At 52.3% G+C, this 18,064-nt stretch overlaps 1 protein-coding gene and 1 long non-coding RNA gene across 3 annotated transcripts in view; one reads left to right on the plus strand and one right to left on the minus strand.

Moving 5' to 3' along the window:
• Positions 1-3,375: 3,375 nt before the first annotated feature.
• On the minus strand, positions 3,376-9,545 carry LOC116597549. Its single transcript, XR_004288662.1, has 2 exons — positions 8,324-9,545; positions 3,376-3,663 (listed from the first exon to the last, which is right to left on the minus strand). It is a non-coding gene; the product is annotated as an uncharacterized LOC116597549 (long non-coding RNA).
• Positions 9,546-9,669: 124 nt separating this feature from the next.
• The window catches only part of BACE2 (beta-secretase 2), an 81,307-nt gene continuing 72,912 nt past the window's right edge, over positions 9,670-18,064 (plus strand). Inside the window, exon 1 of one of the 2 annotated variants that reach the window (XM_032355404.1) lies at positions 9,670-9,995. In XM_032355404.1, the coding sequence (XP_032211295.1) occupies positions 9,705-9,995 (291 nt within the window). In that variant the 5' untranslated portion in view covers positions 9,670-9,704. The remainder of the gene's footprint in view (positions 9,996-18,064) is intronic. The other variant, XM_032355398.1, reaches the window with a different exon arrangement.

Here is an 18,064-nt window from a genome sequence, read left to right on the forward strand (position 1 = left end):
GGTTCCCAGAGCAATGGGAATGGCTCAGCAGCTAGGTTACAGACGGGGGGAGACCATTCAGACAGATCCCTAGAACCGAGAAAAGATGACACTGCAGGTAGGCCCTCCAAATTCTTGGAAACACACAGCCAAGGGGCCAAGTCTTACCATCCAAGACATTTTCAGGGAAGCAAGTGTTAGTCCAGTGACTCCTATGTAAAAAGCAAGCCCACATGGGTTACGCTATGTCACTGACTATTGGGAAGGTAAAGTACACACCAGGGGCATCTGGGTGGCTCAGTCGGTTGAGCGTCTGACTCTTGGATCCAGCTCAGGTCACGATCTCATGGTCATGAGATCGAGCCTCCCATCAGGCTCCACACTCGGTGGGGAGTCAGTCTGAGAATCTCTCTCTCCCCCACCCTCTGTGCCCCCATCTAAAACAATTAATTAAAAAATACATGCCTAAGCCGAAAGAACCCTTATTTCGTGAACCACTAAGAAAAGGATACATTCCCATTAACCCGTGACAAGATACTTTCTTATCACTTGGGATTTCTGTTTCTTACCTATGAAAGAGGATTGGAGCCCTATGTAGACACTCCTGTGAGGACGTAAAACACAGGTGAACAGACTGGGTAAGTCATTCTTAACATTCTTCATGTTCCGGCACATTCTTCAAACCATCCTGGACTCGGTGGTCAATATCCGTGTTTTTCCGTATAACATCACCCTGTGTACCAGGAAGGTGTGAGGTGATGGTCTCCTGAAAAGGGAAGTCTTGGCTTCTGCTTGCTGGTGTCATAAACCGCCACAGGCTTCATGGTTGGAACACACGAATTTTATCCTCTGACCCTTGTATGACACGAGGTCCGAGGTCTCACCTGGGCCTCTCTGGGCCAAGGTCAAGGTGTAGATGGGGTGGCTTTGTTTCCCGGTGGCTCTGGGGACAGTGGCTTTTCTCACCCTTGCAAGTTTCTGAGGCCACCTGCGTTTCGTGACTTGTGGCCCCTTCCTCCTTCAAACCTCTAACCTCAGCTGGGAACGGTTCTCTGGTTTTGAAGATGCACAAGAATAGACTGGGCCCCACTGGGTAACCCAGGATGCCTTGTTCCTCCCAAGGGCCTTAACTTAGTCACATCTCAGAGTCCCTCCTGGCACAGAAGGTAATGACTTGCAGACCCTGGGGGTTTGGATGTGGGCATTCTAGGAGGCCACTATCCCGCTTCCCACAGGAGATTCCCGGCTCTAGTCTCCAGGGGACTCCCAGCCCCAGACGCCTTCTTGTAAGCATTCGTGGTGGGCTTTCTTGGCACTGCCTGCAAGCTCAGCAGAAAGTTTCAGACAACCCCCAAACTCACACACCTTTCACAAATGATGCTTCAGTTGTCTGGTAACTGGAATGCAGAGGGGAGTGGTCTTCCATCATGGCAACAGGAGTCCAGACCGAATCCGTCCCTTCACAGGTAAAGGCATCTGTGCCCCTGCTTCGGAGCGCTTAAAATGTGGATAGAATCAAGAGGTTATGGGATATGATTTAATTCTAACAAGGAGCCCCCCAAAGCAAGTAGATAAGCCATACGGCTGAACAATGTCCGGGGACCTCATCCATGCTGGATCTCTGAGAATGCGCAGCGGAGGTGGGCACCCGACACACATGGAAGGAAATCCGAGTCTGGGAGCAATAGAGAGGTCCTGGGCACAATCCCAGGGCTAAGGCCAAATCAGAAGTTGATCCCAGGTCTCGGGGCTCGGGACTCGGGACTATGCCCTTGCCATTGGTCTTTCTCTCCACACCGGCTGCAAGAGCGGGGTTGCTGGTGGAGAAACACGTGAGAACCTCCGTGGTTGGGGAGCCCATCTCTCCCGGCACAGCCTTCCCTGGTGGGTCCCAGCTGATGGAGTGTTGCCCTGACGGGCCCGATTTACCCAGCCGCTGTGTTGCAGAGAGTGGACAGGCTTCTTGGTTGGGGGTACCTATTTCACACGCATGAGAGGTAGTTGGTATTTAAAGGGAAGTTGGAGGTGAGTCTTATCTCCTTCTGTCCTAAATAAAATGTGCCTGCTTAGTCATTTTAAGAAGGCAGCTTGCTTCAGGTGAAAGAACACAGTTTCAGGGCCTGACTCACCGGGGGCGAATCTGGCTCATCACCACCTGCTGGGATCTCAGGCCCATCTTCAGGGCTCTGGGCCCTGGCGTTCTCCCGTGTGCCGTGGGCACAGGGAGCAGGCCCCGAGGTGGCAGAGAAGCCAGCAGCATCCGTGGGAGCTCGGGGTTGCTGACCTTGACTGTCCTCCTAAGTGGGGACATCCTCCATCCCCGTTCTCACTGTCCAAGAGTCAGAATGAGGCCGGGGTGTGACCGCGCGGTAGGGCTGGGCCGGCCCCAAGCCCACGGAAGGAATGCCCATGTCTGTCTAGCGCTCATGAGACCCCTCTGTCTACACTCGATGCTAACTTCTCCCTCTCTGTGCCGCCTGACACCTCAGGGATTCCTGTGGCGGCCTACTACTTGTCTCCCAGTCTCTGGGCTCACCCCCACCCACCTCTCCTCCACCGAGCTGGAGTGCTGTTTCCATAATGAACATGAACTTGTGGCGTGTCCTGCTACGCTGTCACCTCTCATGGAAGGGGCTACTCGAGAGGCAGCTCTAACTTGGTCAGTGGCACAGGAGGGGGGCCTTGGCTTCTCCATTAAACGAGCCGCGGGGATGCTGCCTACGGGATCTCCTGGGGGCTTCACCTTCTGGATGCTCCCCAGGCAGCGGTTCTGGGATCCTCTCCAGCTAGACCATCCTGTGATCCTTCAGAAAGGCCACATGGCAGGGGAGGTAAAGAGCACGGGCTCTGAAGTCTCCAGAATCGGAATCCCAGTCCCACCACTCAGCAGTCAGGTATCAGTTCTGTGCCTCGGTTTCTCATCTGTAAAATGGGAATAATAACGGTGCCTGCTAACAGAGTTATTAGTAAGATTGTATGTTTCACGGAGAATACTGACTGGCATGTTTTCTATCAACCCATATTGTTGTTGTTTTGAAAGAAATCTCATTTCATTCATAAATACCAGCATGTCTACCCTAAATTATACCTCTTCCACACACACATACACACACACTCAATACCATTATTACACCTAAAATTATTAATAATAATTCCATAACATCATCCAACCAGTGTTCAAATTTCCCCAATTATCTTATAACTAACTTTTCCTTTTTGTTCAATCAGAATTCAAGTGACATCCCAATATGACGACTCATTGATAAGAGTTTTGGGGCTCTCTTGATCTATAGCAAAAGGCTGGCAAACTTTTTCTGTGAAGAATTAGACAGTAAACATTTTAGCTCTCCAAGCCGAATCGTCTCTCTTGCCACTACTTCAACACATGTGCATGGCTGTGTTTCAATAAAGCTTTATTCGCAAAAACAGGCAGCAGGGCTGAGCTGGCCCCCAAGATGTGATGTAGAGCCTTAGTCAGATTCAGGTTTGATTTTCTGGTGAGAACATTTCACTGGCAGCTCTGTGGACTTCCATCAGGAAGCACAGAACGTTGGTGGTCTCTGTTTTTTGTGTGTAAAGTTATCAGCCATGTACGCTCAATGCCCCGATCTCTGAACTCATTAGGGTCTGCTCAGTGGCGACGTTGCAGTCCCATTTCTTCTTTATTTATTAGTGGCAATCCTCCTATAAAGAGAAATTTCCCCTCATCAATTATTTGGTTATACTGAGGTAGAGCTTGTTGAGGGAAGTCAAGATAAAATGCTTGATTCTTTCCCTTTCTCTGCCAGTTTTTAAAAATAATGCGTTGGGCTCCCTCTCCGTCTTCAAAAATAATCGGTGTACTTTCTCAAAGAACATTATGAACGAATAGGTTTCAACATAATTGAAGTGTTTTGAACCCTTATTGTTACTCCTTTTAATGGTGTTTGAATTGTCCCGGTTCTGTCCCAGCCCTGGACAGGGCCTCCAGAGTCTTTGGTCACATTCTTGCTTTCTGGGATGACAAAATGCTCCGGGGTGACCTTGCTCCGTTTCTTCCCCAGACCTGGAATCAGCCTTCTTGAGAGGAGGGGCACAGTTTGCTTTACAGGGAAGTGATATTTAGAAGCCCTAATGTAGGATCTGTGGGTGTTCATTGCATGTAGCCCTTTCCAGTAGACACAGCAAGGCTTATTACTATTTTTTTAAAAGACTTGATTTATTCATCTGAGAGAGAGAGAGAACACAAACAGGGAGAGGAGCAGAAAGAGAGGGAAAGAGAATGGGAGAAAATCTCCACAGACTCAGTACTGGGTGCCGAGCCCAACGTGGGGCTCGATCCCACCATCCCAAGATCACGACCCAAGCCCAAACGGAGAGTCAGAGCTCAACCAACGGAGACACCCAGGCACTCCCAAGCTTGTTTTTTAAAATATGAACGATCTCAGGGCACCTGGGGGGCTCCATCGGTGAAGCGTCTGCCTTCGGCTCAGGACATGGTCCCGGGGTTCTGGGATCAAGTCCCACATTGGGCTCCCTGCTCAGCGGGGAGCGTGCTTCTCCCTCTCCCTGAGTGCCAGCCCCTCTCCCCCGCCCCGCGCTCATGTGCTCTCTCTCCCTCTCTTTCTTTCTCTCAAATAGATAAAATCTCTCATTAAAAAAAAAAAAGAGGGGTGCCTGGGTGGCTCAGTGGGTTATGCCTCTACCATCAGCTCAGGTCATGATCCCAGGGTCCTGGGATCGAGTCCCGCATCGGGCTCTCTGCTCAGCGGGGAGCCTGCTTCCTCTCTCTCTTTCTCTCTGCCTACTTGTCTGTCAAATAAATAAATCAAATCTTCAAAAAAAAAAAAAAAAGGATCTCGGGAATACCTTCTGACATTTCCAAATCAATTCAGGACCACGTGGCTCCTGCATCTCTTCCGTCTGACACCTGCTCCCCTTTCTCCCGAGCTCTACTTCTGGTTCACCGGGGGAGCTTTTAGAAATCGCAGTGCTGGAGGCTGGTCCCAAACCAGCCGAATGGGAAGGATCCCCCAGGTGACTCGCTCAGCAGCCAGGCTTGGCTCGGAGGAACCAGCTGGAGTGCTGCCCAGGGGCCGGGTGGGAATGCGGACGGAGAAATGCTGAGCGGCCAGTCCCTTTGGGAGTGGAGGTCTGCAGGGTTAGGAGTGGCTGTCGTCGGAAGGAGCCCAAGCAGCTCGTCCACCCAGTGCGGCTCGAAGGGGAGGGAGATCAGGGCTGGTAACCGGCAGAAGTGGGATGAAGATGGGTTTAAAAAAAGAGAAGTGGGGGCTGCAAGCGTGTTTGGAAGTTTCTGAGAAGGAAGCAGGCGGCAGGCAGAAAATGAAGCTACGGGAGAATAAAGAGATGAGCTGACGGGCTCTCAGGGGCCTCGGTGGCTTCCTCTTGCTGAGTGCGGGAGGCGCTCAGGTAGCGAAGGAGCCCCTGACTGAGTCTGCAGTCGAGGGCAAGGACCAAACCTTCCTCCGCTGTTCTCTCCCAGTAGCCCGACACCATACCTGACCCCGAGCAGTCATTACATGCGGAAAATGGAGATGCAAACATAGAAACCGAAGACAGGACCAAACAGCGGGGCGCCAAGTCCGCTCTGACCCTTGCGCAGGGCCTCCCAGCTCAGAACGGTTTTTATCATGATTCTGAAGTGTTGTCTTTTTCACTTTTGTTCGGTTCTATGTGCTGGATAGAATTTTCCAGAGGCTTCCAAACAGACTGAATGCAGAAGCCTATAGGAGAACCCAGCTGCCTTCCATTAAGCCGGATAAAGAGACTTGCAAAAATGCAAAATAGCCATTCTTCTCGCTTTTTGAATAGATTAGTTTTCATTAAAATGTTATTTTATGTTGTTGTATAATGGGTTTATTGCATTATTTTTAAATACACTGTTACATATTGTTAAAATGTCTGTTTTAACCCCTAATTTGGTAACTACTGATAGATATGATCTATATAAATAAAAACTCCTTGGGGTCCTCCGCCTTTAAGTAATCTCTATATCCTACGTTGGGCTTGAACTCATGACCCTGATATCAAGACCTGAGCTGAGATCAAGAGTCGGATGCTTAACCCACTGAGACACCCAGGGGCCCCATGGGGGGTCCCCAATTTTTGAAGGGTTCTGAGACCCCAAATTTGAGGATTGCTGGTGTAAGAAGAGCTCAAAGCTAGCAGCGAGAGCTGGTGAACAGCCAACACATGGGTGACAATCTTCCCAGCCACGCAGCACGTACTTCTGGAAGGATTCCCTGGTTGGCTGCTTGGACAGGACGTAAGAACCACGCTCACTGTCTGCTGTCCAGGACAGTTCTTTTTTTTTTTTTTTTTTTTTTAAGATTTTATTTATTTAAGCATGGAGGACATGGGGACTTAGAGTGGAGAAGGGAGTTGGGGGAAATTGGAAGGGGAGGTGAACCATGAGAGACTATGGACTCTGAAAAACAATCTGAGGGTTTTGAAGGGACGGGGGGTGGGAGGTTGGGGTACCAGGTGGTGGGTATTATAGAGGGCACGGATTGCATGGAGCACGGGGTGTGGTGCAAAAATAATGAATACTGTTATGCTGGAAATAAAAAAAAAATAAAATAAATTAAATATTAAAAAAAAAAAAAAAAAAAAAAAAAAAAAAAAAAAAAAAAAAAAAAAAGATTTTATTTATTTATTTATTTGACAGAGAGAGAGAGAGAGAGATTGATCATAAGCAGGCAGAGAGGCAGGCAGAGAGAGAGGAGGAAGCAGGCTCCCTGCTGAGCAGAGAGCCCTATGTGGGGCTAGATCGCAGGACTCTGAGATCATAACCTGAGTCAAAGGCAGAGGATTAACCCACTGAGCCACCCAGGCGCCCCCAGAACAGTTCTTGGTCAGGAGGTTTGCTCTTTCCAAGGAGGATGGGCCAGTCTCACTTGTAGGCCCTGGTTTTTCTGAGTGGCCCAGGAAGTGCGTGGCTGGGGGCCTCAGGGCATGGAGGGGGAAAGGGGCAGTTTGAAGAGGGTGTGGCGCGTGAGGGGTCCCCCTTCTCCCCCTGTCTCGCTCACCCATGCAATGGGAAGTGGCTTCTTTCTTAGAGAAGCTTCTGGAAGGATAAAAAGACTCTCTAATCCTGCCCCCTGAGAGGCCTGCCCCAGAGGGTCTGTCTTCCTTCCTTCTCTCTCTCTCTCTCTCTTTCCTTCCTTCCTCTCTCTTTCTTTCTTTCATGTTAGTCACCATACAGTAGTACATCATTGGTTTTTTTTTTTTTAAAGATTTTATTCATCTATTTGACAGAGAGAGATCACAAGTAGTCAGAGAGGCAGGCAGAGAGAGAGGAGGAAGCAGGCTCCCTGCTGAGCAGAGAGCCCGATGCGGGACTCGATCCCAGGACCCCGAGATCATGACCTGAGCCGAAGGCAGCGGCTTAACCCACTGAGCCACCCAGGCGCCCACATCATTGGTTTTTGATGTCGTGTTCCGTGATTCATTGTTTGCGTGTGACCCCCGGTGCTCCCTGCAGTCTGTGCCCTCCCTAACCCCCACCGCCGGGCTCACCCATCTCCCTGCCCCCCTCAGAGAGAACACCTGGCAGGTGAAATGATTGTTTCCCAGACACAGGCAGAGCCATTGCTCTGAGGGGTTAAGAACCACCATCCACGAACCCATTCATAAAACGAAGACGGCCAAGGGCACGGTCATCTGAGGCTGTCGCTTCAGCCCACGTTCTTTTCTGACGAGAGAGCTCCTCTGCGACTAGACTTGAATGCATCCGTTTTCCCGTAAACCTACACTAGCCCTTTCAAAATGAAAAGTTCACAACGACTCCTCACACTGGGTGGAGTCAGGAGCCCGGTGAAGGACAAACCTTAATTAGACTTGATTTTTTAAGTTTTCCCTCGTGGTTTTTAATTATTAGAGCAAATGTCTCTGATGTTGAACTTCACGTCAGGGAGCCCCAATGCCAAGGCCCTTAATAAATTCCATGCACTTTTTACAAGGTTATGTTCTTCGGAGAACTGTCTGCACGTCTTTCCAAACCCCTCAAGACTGGACACTAAGGAGTATAAATAATCATTCTTTAAAAATTATACTTCCTCTACAACCTTGAATTTGAAATGTGAATATATGAATATAATAGGTCTGGAATTACTATGCAGATTTATGGGGATATCAATTTAGGTTATATCACAGGCCCAACTAGGCCTTTCATTCTGAGGCTGGGGATTTGTTAAAGCTGGGATAGAGTTTGGGGAAAACGTGATTCTCACAGACGCGACTGAAGCTCTCTGCCATGGGGGTCCTTTGCAGAGTTAGACCTGATTCTGAAATTGAGAAGACAGGAATAAAAATCAAATCTTGAACAGAAGTAGCTGGAAATTACAGGGAGGAGTGACGCTTTGCTCCAACCTTCCCACTGTTTCGAAGATGGGTTTGTTTGTTTTTTAAAACAGCCAGCATAATTCAGCTGGAGGAGGTAGAGAGATTTTTCTGCTCCTTGTTTCAGTAGAAATCGATGGGCTTTAGCAGGTGCAGCTGTCCCCCCCTGCGTTTAGTACCTCAAATAAAATCACCCTCCTTGTTGGCACGACTGATACTTCTTTGGTCTTCGTGTCCGCGGCTAAACAAGTATTAATTAGATAATCCGCCGAGGGCTGGCGGAGGGGGAGGCGACGGAGGGAAGGCAGCGGCCCAGACTTGGCCGCCCTGATTTGTGCATCGTGACTGCGAGTTGCTCGGTGGACGGAGGGAGTCCTGAGGGAGCTGAAGGAGCGGCTCCGGGCAGCTTCTCACCTGCATGACGGACGGTCCTGGGGAGGAGAAGCCCAAGTTCAAAGCCAGCGGCGGACACCACCTCCCGGGAGGTGACGACCGGCGCCTGGGGGAGCCGAGGCCCCCTCCCCCCTCCCCCCCCCCCCAAGATTTCTAGGGCGAGGTCTCGAAAGCTCTCGCGCTCTCCCTGGCCACCCCCAACCCACCCCCACCCCCCGCCGCTAGGGGCCGAAGTGGGGAGAGGGGAGAGGGAAGGAGCAGGATCCGGGGTGGGGGCGGGGCCTCGGCGCACTAGAAATGCCCAGAGACGCTGCCAGACTCGGGTGGGTGTAAGTGCGGCGGGGATGAACTTAGCGAGGGCAGGCGCTGACTCCCGAAGATGCTCGCGGCTCTCTGACGATTCTCTCTTCTCCTCTCCGACCCTCAGGTCACCCCCCACCGCTGCGGGGCTCCCTCGCGCGCGGGGCCACAGGGCCAGTTCAGGCCCTCGCTGCCCCTTTAAGGGTTCCCGAAACTTTCCCCCTGGTATCAGAGGAGCCTCGTCACATCCGTTGGCCGTAGCAGCGGGGCGCATTCCGAGGAAATTCAGGACTCGAGTTTCCCGGGGAAGAGGCGCGGCCCGACACGAGCGAGAGCGGGTAGGGCGCGCCCGGTGCGTTCCGGCGGACCCAGCGCTCCGCTGTGACCTTGGCCGCGGGGGAGGGGCCCGGCCCCTGCGGGGCAGCCGCCGCCCGCCAGAGGGGGCAGCGGCGACCAACTTGCTCAAGTTGGCGGCGCGGGCTGGGGCGGCTCCGGCTCCGGCGCCTCCTCCCGCTTCCCCGGTCCTCCTCCCGCGGCGCTCCTCCCAGCGGCCGCCGCCCGCCGGGTGCGCGCCCAGCCCTGCCCGCAGCCCCGCGCCGAGCCGCCGCGCCGCCGCCACCACCGCCACCGCCGCCACCAGCGCCGGACGGGACGGGCCGGGCCGGGCGCGCCCCCCGGGCCCCGCAGCGGGCATGGGCGCGCAGGCCCGGGCGCTGCTGCTGCCGCTGCTGGCCCAGTGGCTCCTGCGCGCAGCCCCGGCGCCAGCCCCCGCACCCCTCACGCTGCCCCTCCGCGTGGCCGCGCCCACCCCCGGGCCCGGGACCCCCGCCGCGCCCCGCGCTGCGCCCCAAGCCGACGGCCTGGCGCTCGCCCTGGAGCCCGCCGGCGGCCCAGCCAACTTCTTGGCCATGGTGGACAACCTGCAGGGGGACTCCGGCCGTGGCTACTACCTGGAGATGCTGATCGGAACCCCCCCGCAGAAGGTAGGTTGGCGGGCGCTCGCACACCCAGCGGACCCGCGCCCCACCACCCCTGCGGTCCCCCAGGCTGCAGCCGCGGGTTTTCCGGGGTTCGGGGGGGAGCGCCCAGCGGAGCGTGTGCGCGGTTTAGCGTCGCCCCCAACCACACCTCGGTAGAGCAGAGTGGGGACACGCCGGGAGGTCCCTCCGCGCCAGGAGCGGGGCGCGCGCCCTGGGGACGCGGAGCGCCGACCGTCCTGCCCCGGGCTCAGCCCAGGGTGTGCGCGAGTGTTTCAGAACTTGTTAGTCCTCCCCTCCGAGCGGCGGGGCGGCGAGCGCCTCCAACGGGCAGCCCTTCTGGCGAGCGGGGAGCCGGCACCGTGGGCCTCGGGCGCGATGCTGTGGCTCTTGGGGGCTCACCTTGGATGCCCGATCTCCTCCCCCCCCTCCCACCCCCTTGCTGTCTCATTGCTACGGGGGCTGGTGGCCGGCTCCGGAGGCGCAGTGCCTGGAGTGGGATCTGTGCGCGAGCCCCGCCGAGCCGCCCAGTACGCGGAGGCTCGCTGGCTGCGGGCGGAGGGGGCCGCGTGGCCGCCGCGCGGCTCTGCTCTCCCAGAGTTGGCTCGTCGGCTTCCTCCCGCCCGCCCAGCCGCCCAGCCTCGCTGCACCGAGCCAGCGTCTGCACACGTGTGTGTGCAATGTACTAAATGCGGTCCAGCTCCTGCGGAAAAATCCAGGCTGAGTAAGGCTTCCGGGGACCGAGTGGCCTCCGATGACCAAATAAAAATAAAACCCAGCAGCCTTCTTTTTATTTTAATCTGATTTTATTTATTAGCACTTCTTGTAGCAAGAAACGAATGCCCCCCCCCTCACCCCTCACCCCCGGCTCAGTAATCTTAAGAGAAACAATTCCCCAAGTCGATTTGGTCCCCCCCTTTCCACGTTTACCTGATCTAAGTGTGATTTGAAGTCAGGTTTTTCTTATCAATTGAGTACAGTCCCAAGATACTTTGTTTTTATTTTTAACATTGTCATTTGAGTTTCAATTCAGCTATGATTCCCCCATAAATAGAACATACTCATGACTTTGGTGTAATTCTAATTAAATTATTCAAGACTTGCTTAAGAGGAAAGACGCGCCATGCTAATTCTTTTTAAAAAAAGAAACTCTACTGAGTAACTTCTATACTTGCTTAATTAGTCTTTTAAAAAAAAAACCCTCCAGAAATGTGTTCTGCTCAAAACTTGAACTCTGGTTGCCTTTCCTCTAAGCCTTGCCTTCCCGGGTGGAGGGTGGGCAGGGAGGGGGAGGGTGTCAGCTGAGGGAGCTTAACTTGACCGCAGGAGTGTGGTTGCTGGTCAGAGCCGCCACGTGAAGACACGCACTCCTGGTGAGAACCTTGTACTTTCTGCCTTCCCAAGATTTCCCAGTATTTTGTGGATGACCCTCTTTTGTGGCTTTCGAACAGGAAATGACTCTCTGTTTATGAAATATGTGCTTTGTGGAGAAGTGCTCTTGTTAATTTTTGAGTGGAAGGGAAGTCTTTGTACTAAAGTAAAGATTTGGGCACTTTGGGCACTGTGATAAAAGGGGTCCTAGATATCTCCCTCCAGGGAAGACGGGAAGGGGGAAAAAAGCCTCAAGAGAAGGGGGCGGGGAATGGGAAGATTTCTCTTGGGCTCTCAAAAAAAAAAAAGCCTTTCATAAATAATACCTTTTCTTTACTAATTAATCCAGTGACCTTTATTTTATTATTTTTTTTAAAGTAAGCTCTAGGCCCACCGTGGGGCTTGAACTTACCTCCCGGAGATTGAGAGTCGCGTGGTCTGTGGGCTGAGCCAGCCAGGCATCCCAGTGACCTTTACTTTAAAATGATGAAGTTTAATTAACAGGATCATATTGCATGCCTAGTGCTTGTATCTTTACCTTGGCCAAGGAGGTAGTTCATTCAAGGTTATTTCTCAGTTAAAGATGAGCATGTTTCCAGGGAAGGCTGTTTTTAACAATCCAGATTTAATTTTTACATTTGACGGGGAATGAAATATTCTGTTCCTCCTTCTTGGCCTGATTTAGTAATAAGTTGTTTTATAGCACAATCCTTGCGTACGATCTCTCCAAAGGCCTACTATAAACTCTTGGGTACTAGTGACAAGCACATTGGGATTCATTTCTTCCCTCTCTCCTCCTGAAATGTCTCTGGCCACCAGCAAGATGTTCGCCGCAGGCCCTGGGGTGACTTCTGAACTCGGAGTGAGGTTTCCTGCTCTATTAACGGCCAAGAGTTATGCATTTATTCTTTGCTGATTCTCCTAAGCCTAAAATAAAACTTGCTTAGGTGGAGAGAAAAATGCAATTGTAAATTCAGGCATTAAATAACCAGGAGTTTTTGGAGAGGTAACAGTCCCTAGCCATGGGGAGGGCTCCCCTCGCGTCGAGCGCCGTGCCGTGGGGGTGTTGTCCTGGGGGGATCCTCGCAACCACCCCACGGCTCTGATACCCATTTAGGGGTTGGGAAAACAAGGGTGGAGAGGTTGAATGACTGGCCCAGGGAGCAGGACAAGAAAGCGGGAGAGCCAGCAGTGGACTGCGAGTAGTCCACGCGGCTGGACTCCAGAAGCTAGGTGGCTAGACTCCACTGGGCATATACCTGCCTGCTCCCTTTCTTCCCTGCTTCCTTTTCTTTTTCCCTTTTTTCTTTTTAAGATTTATTTATTTATTTGACAGAGAGCACAAGCAGGGGAGCGAGAGGGGGAGGGAAAAGCAGACTCCCCGCTGAGCAGGAAGCCCCAGGTGGGGCTCAACCCCAGGACCCTGGGATCATGACCTGAACCAAAGGCCGATGCTTGATCGACAGAGCCACCCCAGCACCCCTATTTTTCTCTTTTTAAACAAAATTTGGCCTTTAACTACCCTATCCAGGGAGAGATCCCTGGACCTTAAAGCCCAAGGTGTTAGGGACTTAATGGGTGACCAGCGATGGACTCCAGCCCCGTGCCGCCCTGCAGCCCTTCCCTCCCTGCAGGGCAACCTGCTGCATCGTTGGCTACAGGGACGCATGGGAGAGGGAAAGGTCAACAGGACCAGCGCTGCCCAGACCCCGCTCTCCTGTGGGAAAACCCCACTGTTGGACAGGTGCTCGTTCCCTGAATGCTTCCACCAAGAACTGGGGGGGTCCGTCGTTCTGCCTGCCACCGCTGAAGACATCACAGGCATGTGCCCCGAAGCCCGTGCGAGAGCAGGGCCACGTTGGCATGGAGATGAGTGCCAGGTGTTCGATACCATCACGTGACTCCTTGTGAACAGTAGAGAACCAGCCGCTTGAACCATGCAATTTGGTCTTATTAATAATAATAATGGTGTTCTAAAGTGATTATAATTATAGCAATTTCCATTATTTTAAAAAAAGGCTTTCACCCTGACGCAATCAATCTGCCTGGAAATGCTAAGGGTCTGCAGCTCTATACCTTGTAATGGCCTCAAAAAGCCCTTAGGGATTTCTGTTGAAAGATTTTCTGTCATCTCCGCTAATACGGAGGAAACAGACGGCAACACGATTTTCGTGTTTAAACATTCTACTGTAAGGAGCTAAGAAATTATTTTGGGGACTCACATTTTAATCATGGCGCATTGGCTTACCACTTCTTAGTACACAATTGTTTGGAAGACTTTGGATTGAAGATATGTGCCAAGTATATGCAATTTAGGAGTTTGTCTTTTTTAGAATAAGCAATCCAGTGTCCCTAAATTACATGAAACTCACTGCAGGCGAGGCTGGAAAAAGGAAGGCGATGGGCACCGAGAATAAACTTGATGGAACGCAGCGAGACGGTGAAGACGGAGGACAATGGGAAGCGGAGAGATGGCAGGGGTTCGAAGAACAGGAAAGGCAGAGCAAGTCTCCCCCCAGCTCCAGGGAGTGGCACATGGTAGTGGCGACTCTGAGCGTCGTGGAGGAGTTCAAGATGCAGGTCCTCCTTCGGAAGGCAGAAAAGCCAGGCCAAGGCACCTGCTGAAAGCACCTTAGAGGGACAGTCTGAGAAGTCACTAACAACCGTTAATATTAACAGCTAACCTTTATCCCAGGCTCACTGGATGGTGGGTACCATGCTAAGCGTTTTGCACAGATCACTTCATTTATTCTCCGAACAGCCCTAGGAAGGAGGTGTAAGTTGTGCGAGTTAATTATCAGACGGAGAGAGCAGAGCACAGAGAGGCCCAGTAATCTGTCCAAGGTCCCCCGGTGAGTGGCAGAGCTGGGGTGTCCGTCAGGGAGTCTGCCAGTTCCGTCCTGCAGACCCAGCCCTTCGCTCCTGCTCCCCTGTGCACTTGGACTTTAAAAAAAAAAACATTTTCATTCACCTGTGGAGGACTTGGGTGTGGCTGGAAGCATCCCGGATGCTGGTGGCTTTACACTGGTGATGGCAGTGGGCAGGTGATCGCACGTGCTGCCTTTCCCTTGTTGGTTGGAGATCTTTTGAGCTTTTAGCCTCCTACAGCCGCTGTCACAGATCCCACAAAGCAGGTGACTTAAGACAACAGAAGTATATTCTCTTGCAGTGCTGGAGGTCAGTCACCCCGAGGGAGATGCCGCCAGGGCCCTGTCCCTCCCCTGACTCTCCCAGCTTTGGTGGCTGCCTGGAGTCCTCCTCCTGTTCCACGGCTCCGGGCTGCATCTCTCCGGTCTCTGTGTCTGTCTGCAAATGAAATCCTCCCACCACCCCGTGTGTAAGTCTCTAGGTCCAAACTGGCTTCTGAAAATGACACCTGTCATTGCATTAGGGTTCACCCCGCTCTGTTCTGACCTTATCTCAGCTTCGTTACAACTGTAGAGACAGAGATTAGGATTTCAACCTATTTTTTTTTGTAATGCATTTTAGGGCCACCTGGGTGGCTCAGTTGGTTAAGCATCTGACTCTTGGTTTCTGCTTAGCTCTTGATCTCAGGGTTGAAATCAAGCCCCGTGTCAGCCTCCGTGCTCAACACGGAGCCTGCTTTTCCCTTTCCCTCTGCCCTTCCTCGCCGCTCCTGCTCTCTCTTTCAAATAAACAAAATATTTTTAAAAGGAAAAAAAAAAAAGACTCTAAAGCATCCATCACTCCTCTTTATTGAAGACGTTTGATAGAGAGTACAGACCTTTCTCCTCTAGTATGTCTTCCTGTCCCATAACACTTTCTTGACTTCTGATGTCCTCTGTTGAAGACAGGTGGGCATCACCTCATCCGGGCTTTCTGTTCCTCCTAGAACATTGCTGGCCCCTCTTAACTAAAAACCAAACGGGGGAGCTTAAGGTTGGTTCTTGTCGTGTTGGACCGACCCGAGGACAGACGTGTCAGGGCAGGGTTTTCCCTTCCCGCTGGTGCCTGGCAGCGTGCCTTGGGGTTCGTAGCTCAGACACAGAATGGAACAGGTCAGGCCTTTTGTGTCCGGATTCAGGGTCCACCTAGGCTAAAGGTCGGGGTTGGTGACTGCTGACCTTTGTCCCAACCCAGGCAGGATGTGGCGGGAGTACACAGGTCCATGGTGATGGTGGGCACTTCTGTCTCCAGCCGAACAGCTCCTCCAATGACCAGCAGTGGGGCCCCTGCTCACGCTCGGCTCCATGGCCCTACATCCTGGATTCCTTCTTGCCCAGCCTGGGCTTGGTGTGGCTTAGTGCACGTTGGTGACGATGGACACTATCTAGGAAACCAGTGCAGCTGCGAGGCAGGTGCGTGGCCCAGCTTGCCTTCTGTGACTTCGTGTATATATGTTCATGGGCAAAATGTGAGGAAGGGTGTATACCTCGTATTCCGGGCTAGTTTCCTGAGCCGTGGAGAATGTGCGTGATTCACAGTTGGATGGGCTATCGCTTGGCGCCCCATTGGCCCCTTCTGGTCCAAATGGACTATTTGATTTTTTGCCTGTGGCTGCTCAGTTGCTTTTTTGCTCTTGGAATTCTCAAAGAGGAAAAAAAAAAAAATACTCTTGGTGTAACCAAGTGAAAGAAACAAAACTGGTGTAACCGCATTTAAGAAACCAGGAGGTTTGTTTATGGGTTAATGTGTGCTAGCCAACACGGGTCCCGGGTTGGACATTTTTGGATTTTTATTATATGGTGCGTCATATACCTGTACCTGGAAATACACAGTCTTAGCATTTCCATTTTAGAAAGATAAAGAGGACTGTCGGAGGCGTAAAGCGAGTGCTGCCCTGGGCAAGCTTCATCATTCTGTGGAGCCGTAAAGGCTGTGGGAAACTTCTCTCCTTCCCTTTCACACTAGACCGGGAATGGCCCAGCGGGAGGATTTATACCTGGTCTCGCTCAGGCCAGGCTCGTGCTCCCACTGCTGAAGCCCTCCAGAGCCCGCACTGGATAGATGGCCTCAGTCGGCGGTGGGCAGGGGACTACCTCAGGCTGCCAGCCATGCAGACCCCCTGCCAGGAACAAAACAACAAACCCAAATGCCCCCAAACCCCCAAAACCCAGCCCTAAGCCAGCCCCTCAGAAAGTGGTGACGTGGGGGGCGAATGGAGGAGAATACTGAATCAGAAAGTCTTCCAGGCAGCAGAGAGGTGGGGACAATCAGGACCCTTGCCGGAAGGGACGCTGCCGCTTGGGGAAGGTGGATGTGGATTCCCGAAGCGTCTGTGGGCATCCAGAGCCCCTTCCGTGACGCCAGGCTGCCCCCTGGAAACCAGAAGCATCTTCCAGTCGGACAAGTTGCTGGGAAGCTGGCTGAACTGCATTCATTTGGGAATTGGGTGTTTGGGTGCTGATCCCGGAGGTGGGGCTTGCCGAGTGCTTGGTGTGGGAGAGCCTCTTGGCGCCTCATTCCTCAGCTTGTAAATGAGGAGATTGGACCGGGTGACCTGAGAGCCCTGCTAGGACTCGAACACTCAACGGCTATGATCTGTTGTAGTTCTGAGTGCTTTCAGAAGTTCGAATTTTCAGCAGGTGTGTGCAGGCAAGTCACCTAGATGTCTGTCAAAATGCAGAATCTATCTCGGTGTCCTGGGAAGGGCGGAGGGGCCAGAGGAGAATGGGTGCTGCAGGCTCCCCGGTCCCTGCTACAGCTTTTGTCCCCAAGCCCAGCAGGCCTAGGAAGGACTAAGGGCGCCTGCTACAGCTGGTTAAACACAGTTTCCCGGGATCCAGCCCAGATGGACCAGATGAGACACTGGGCCTGAGAATCTGCACTTTTACCCTGCCCTCCTGGTACCCTACCCCCACCCCCCATCAGTCGCTCGCCCCCCATCCATGGATGCTGTTTGGGAGCCACGAGAGAAGCGAGATCTTCTTCTGCTTCATGGTTCCCTGCGTGGAAGGGGTTGGTTCTTTTATCTTCCTAAGTGTGGTTGTTTGGTTAGCGTTGCCCTCTGCGGGTTTATTAGCAAAATCTCTACCTCAAGCAGATTGTGTTCCAAAAACTTCTTGTTTGGCAGGTTGGAAACACGGCTTGCGTTTTCTCTAGGGCGAATGTTCTAAAGGCGTGTGTGCTGACGGTGTCCTTTTTAAATTTCCTTCTGTCACAGAGCGATAATTTGTAAATCAATAAACATGAATTAGTAGGAAAACGAAATGAAAATAAAAAAATGTCTAGATAACAAGGGCTACTTTTTCAGTTATTGGGTTCAGCAGACATGGAGTTCTGGAGGGGAGCTGATGTCGGTTTCAGGCCCCCCATCCTGTGGCTACCTTGTTGCCGACTGGTAACTGTTGCTTTGTGGCTTGGTGCCCCTGCCAGCAGCGTGTGCTCTAGAAAGTGTCCTTGCTCTGGAAGAGGACGAATCGAATCAGAAGTTGTTACCAAAGGTTCAGTAACAGATTTGTGTTGCTGCCCCTCCCCCTAGTGGGAGGGTGGTTATTTTTGTTTAAGCGAAAAGGAAATGTGATAGTGTTGGTTTCTCTGCTTCCTAGTCCTCTCCACGGAGGGTGGGCAGAGAGCTTTTACCCAGGGCAGCAAATAGGTCTAACACAGACGTTTTTCCATCCCCCGTCCCCAGAAGCTGTGCCCTAGCTGGGGGACAAATGGTGCTGTCTTGAGACGTTTGGGTTGTTCCATATTGGGTGGTTTCACCAGGATGCTGCTGAAGGTCCTGCAAGGCACGGGAC

The sequence above is a fragment of the Mustela erminea genome, chromosome 1 (genome assembly GCF_009829155.1).
Source record: "Mustela erminea isolate mMusErm1 chromosome 1, mMusErm1.Pri, whole genome shotgun sequence".
Taxonomy (NCBI): Eukaryota; Metazoa; Chordata; class Mammalia; order Carnivora; family Mustelidae; genus Mustela; species Mustela erminea.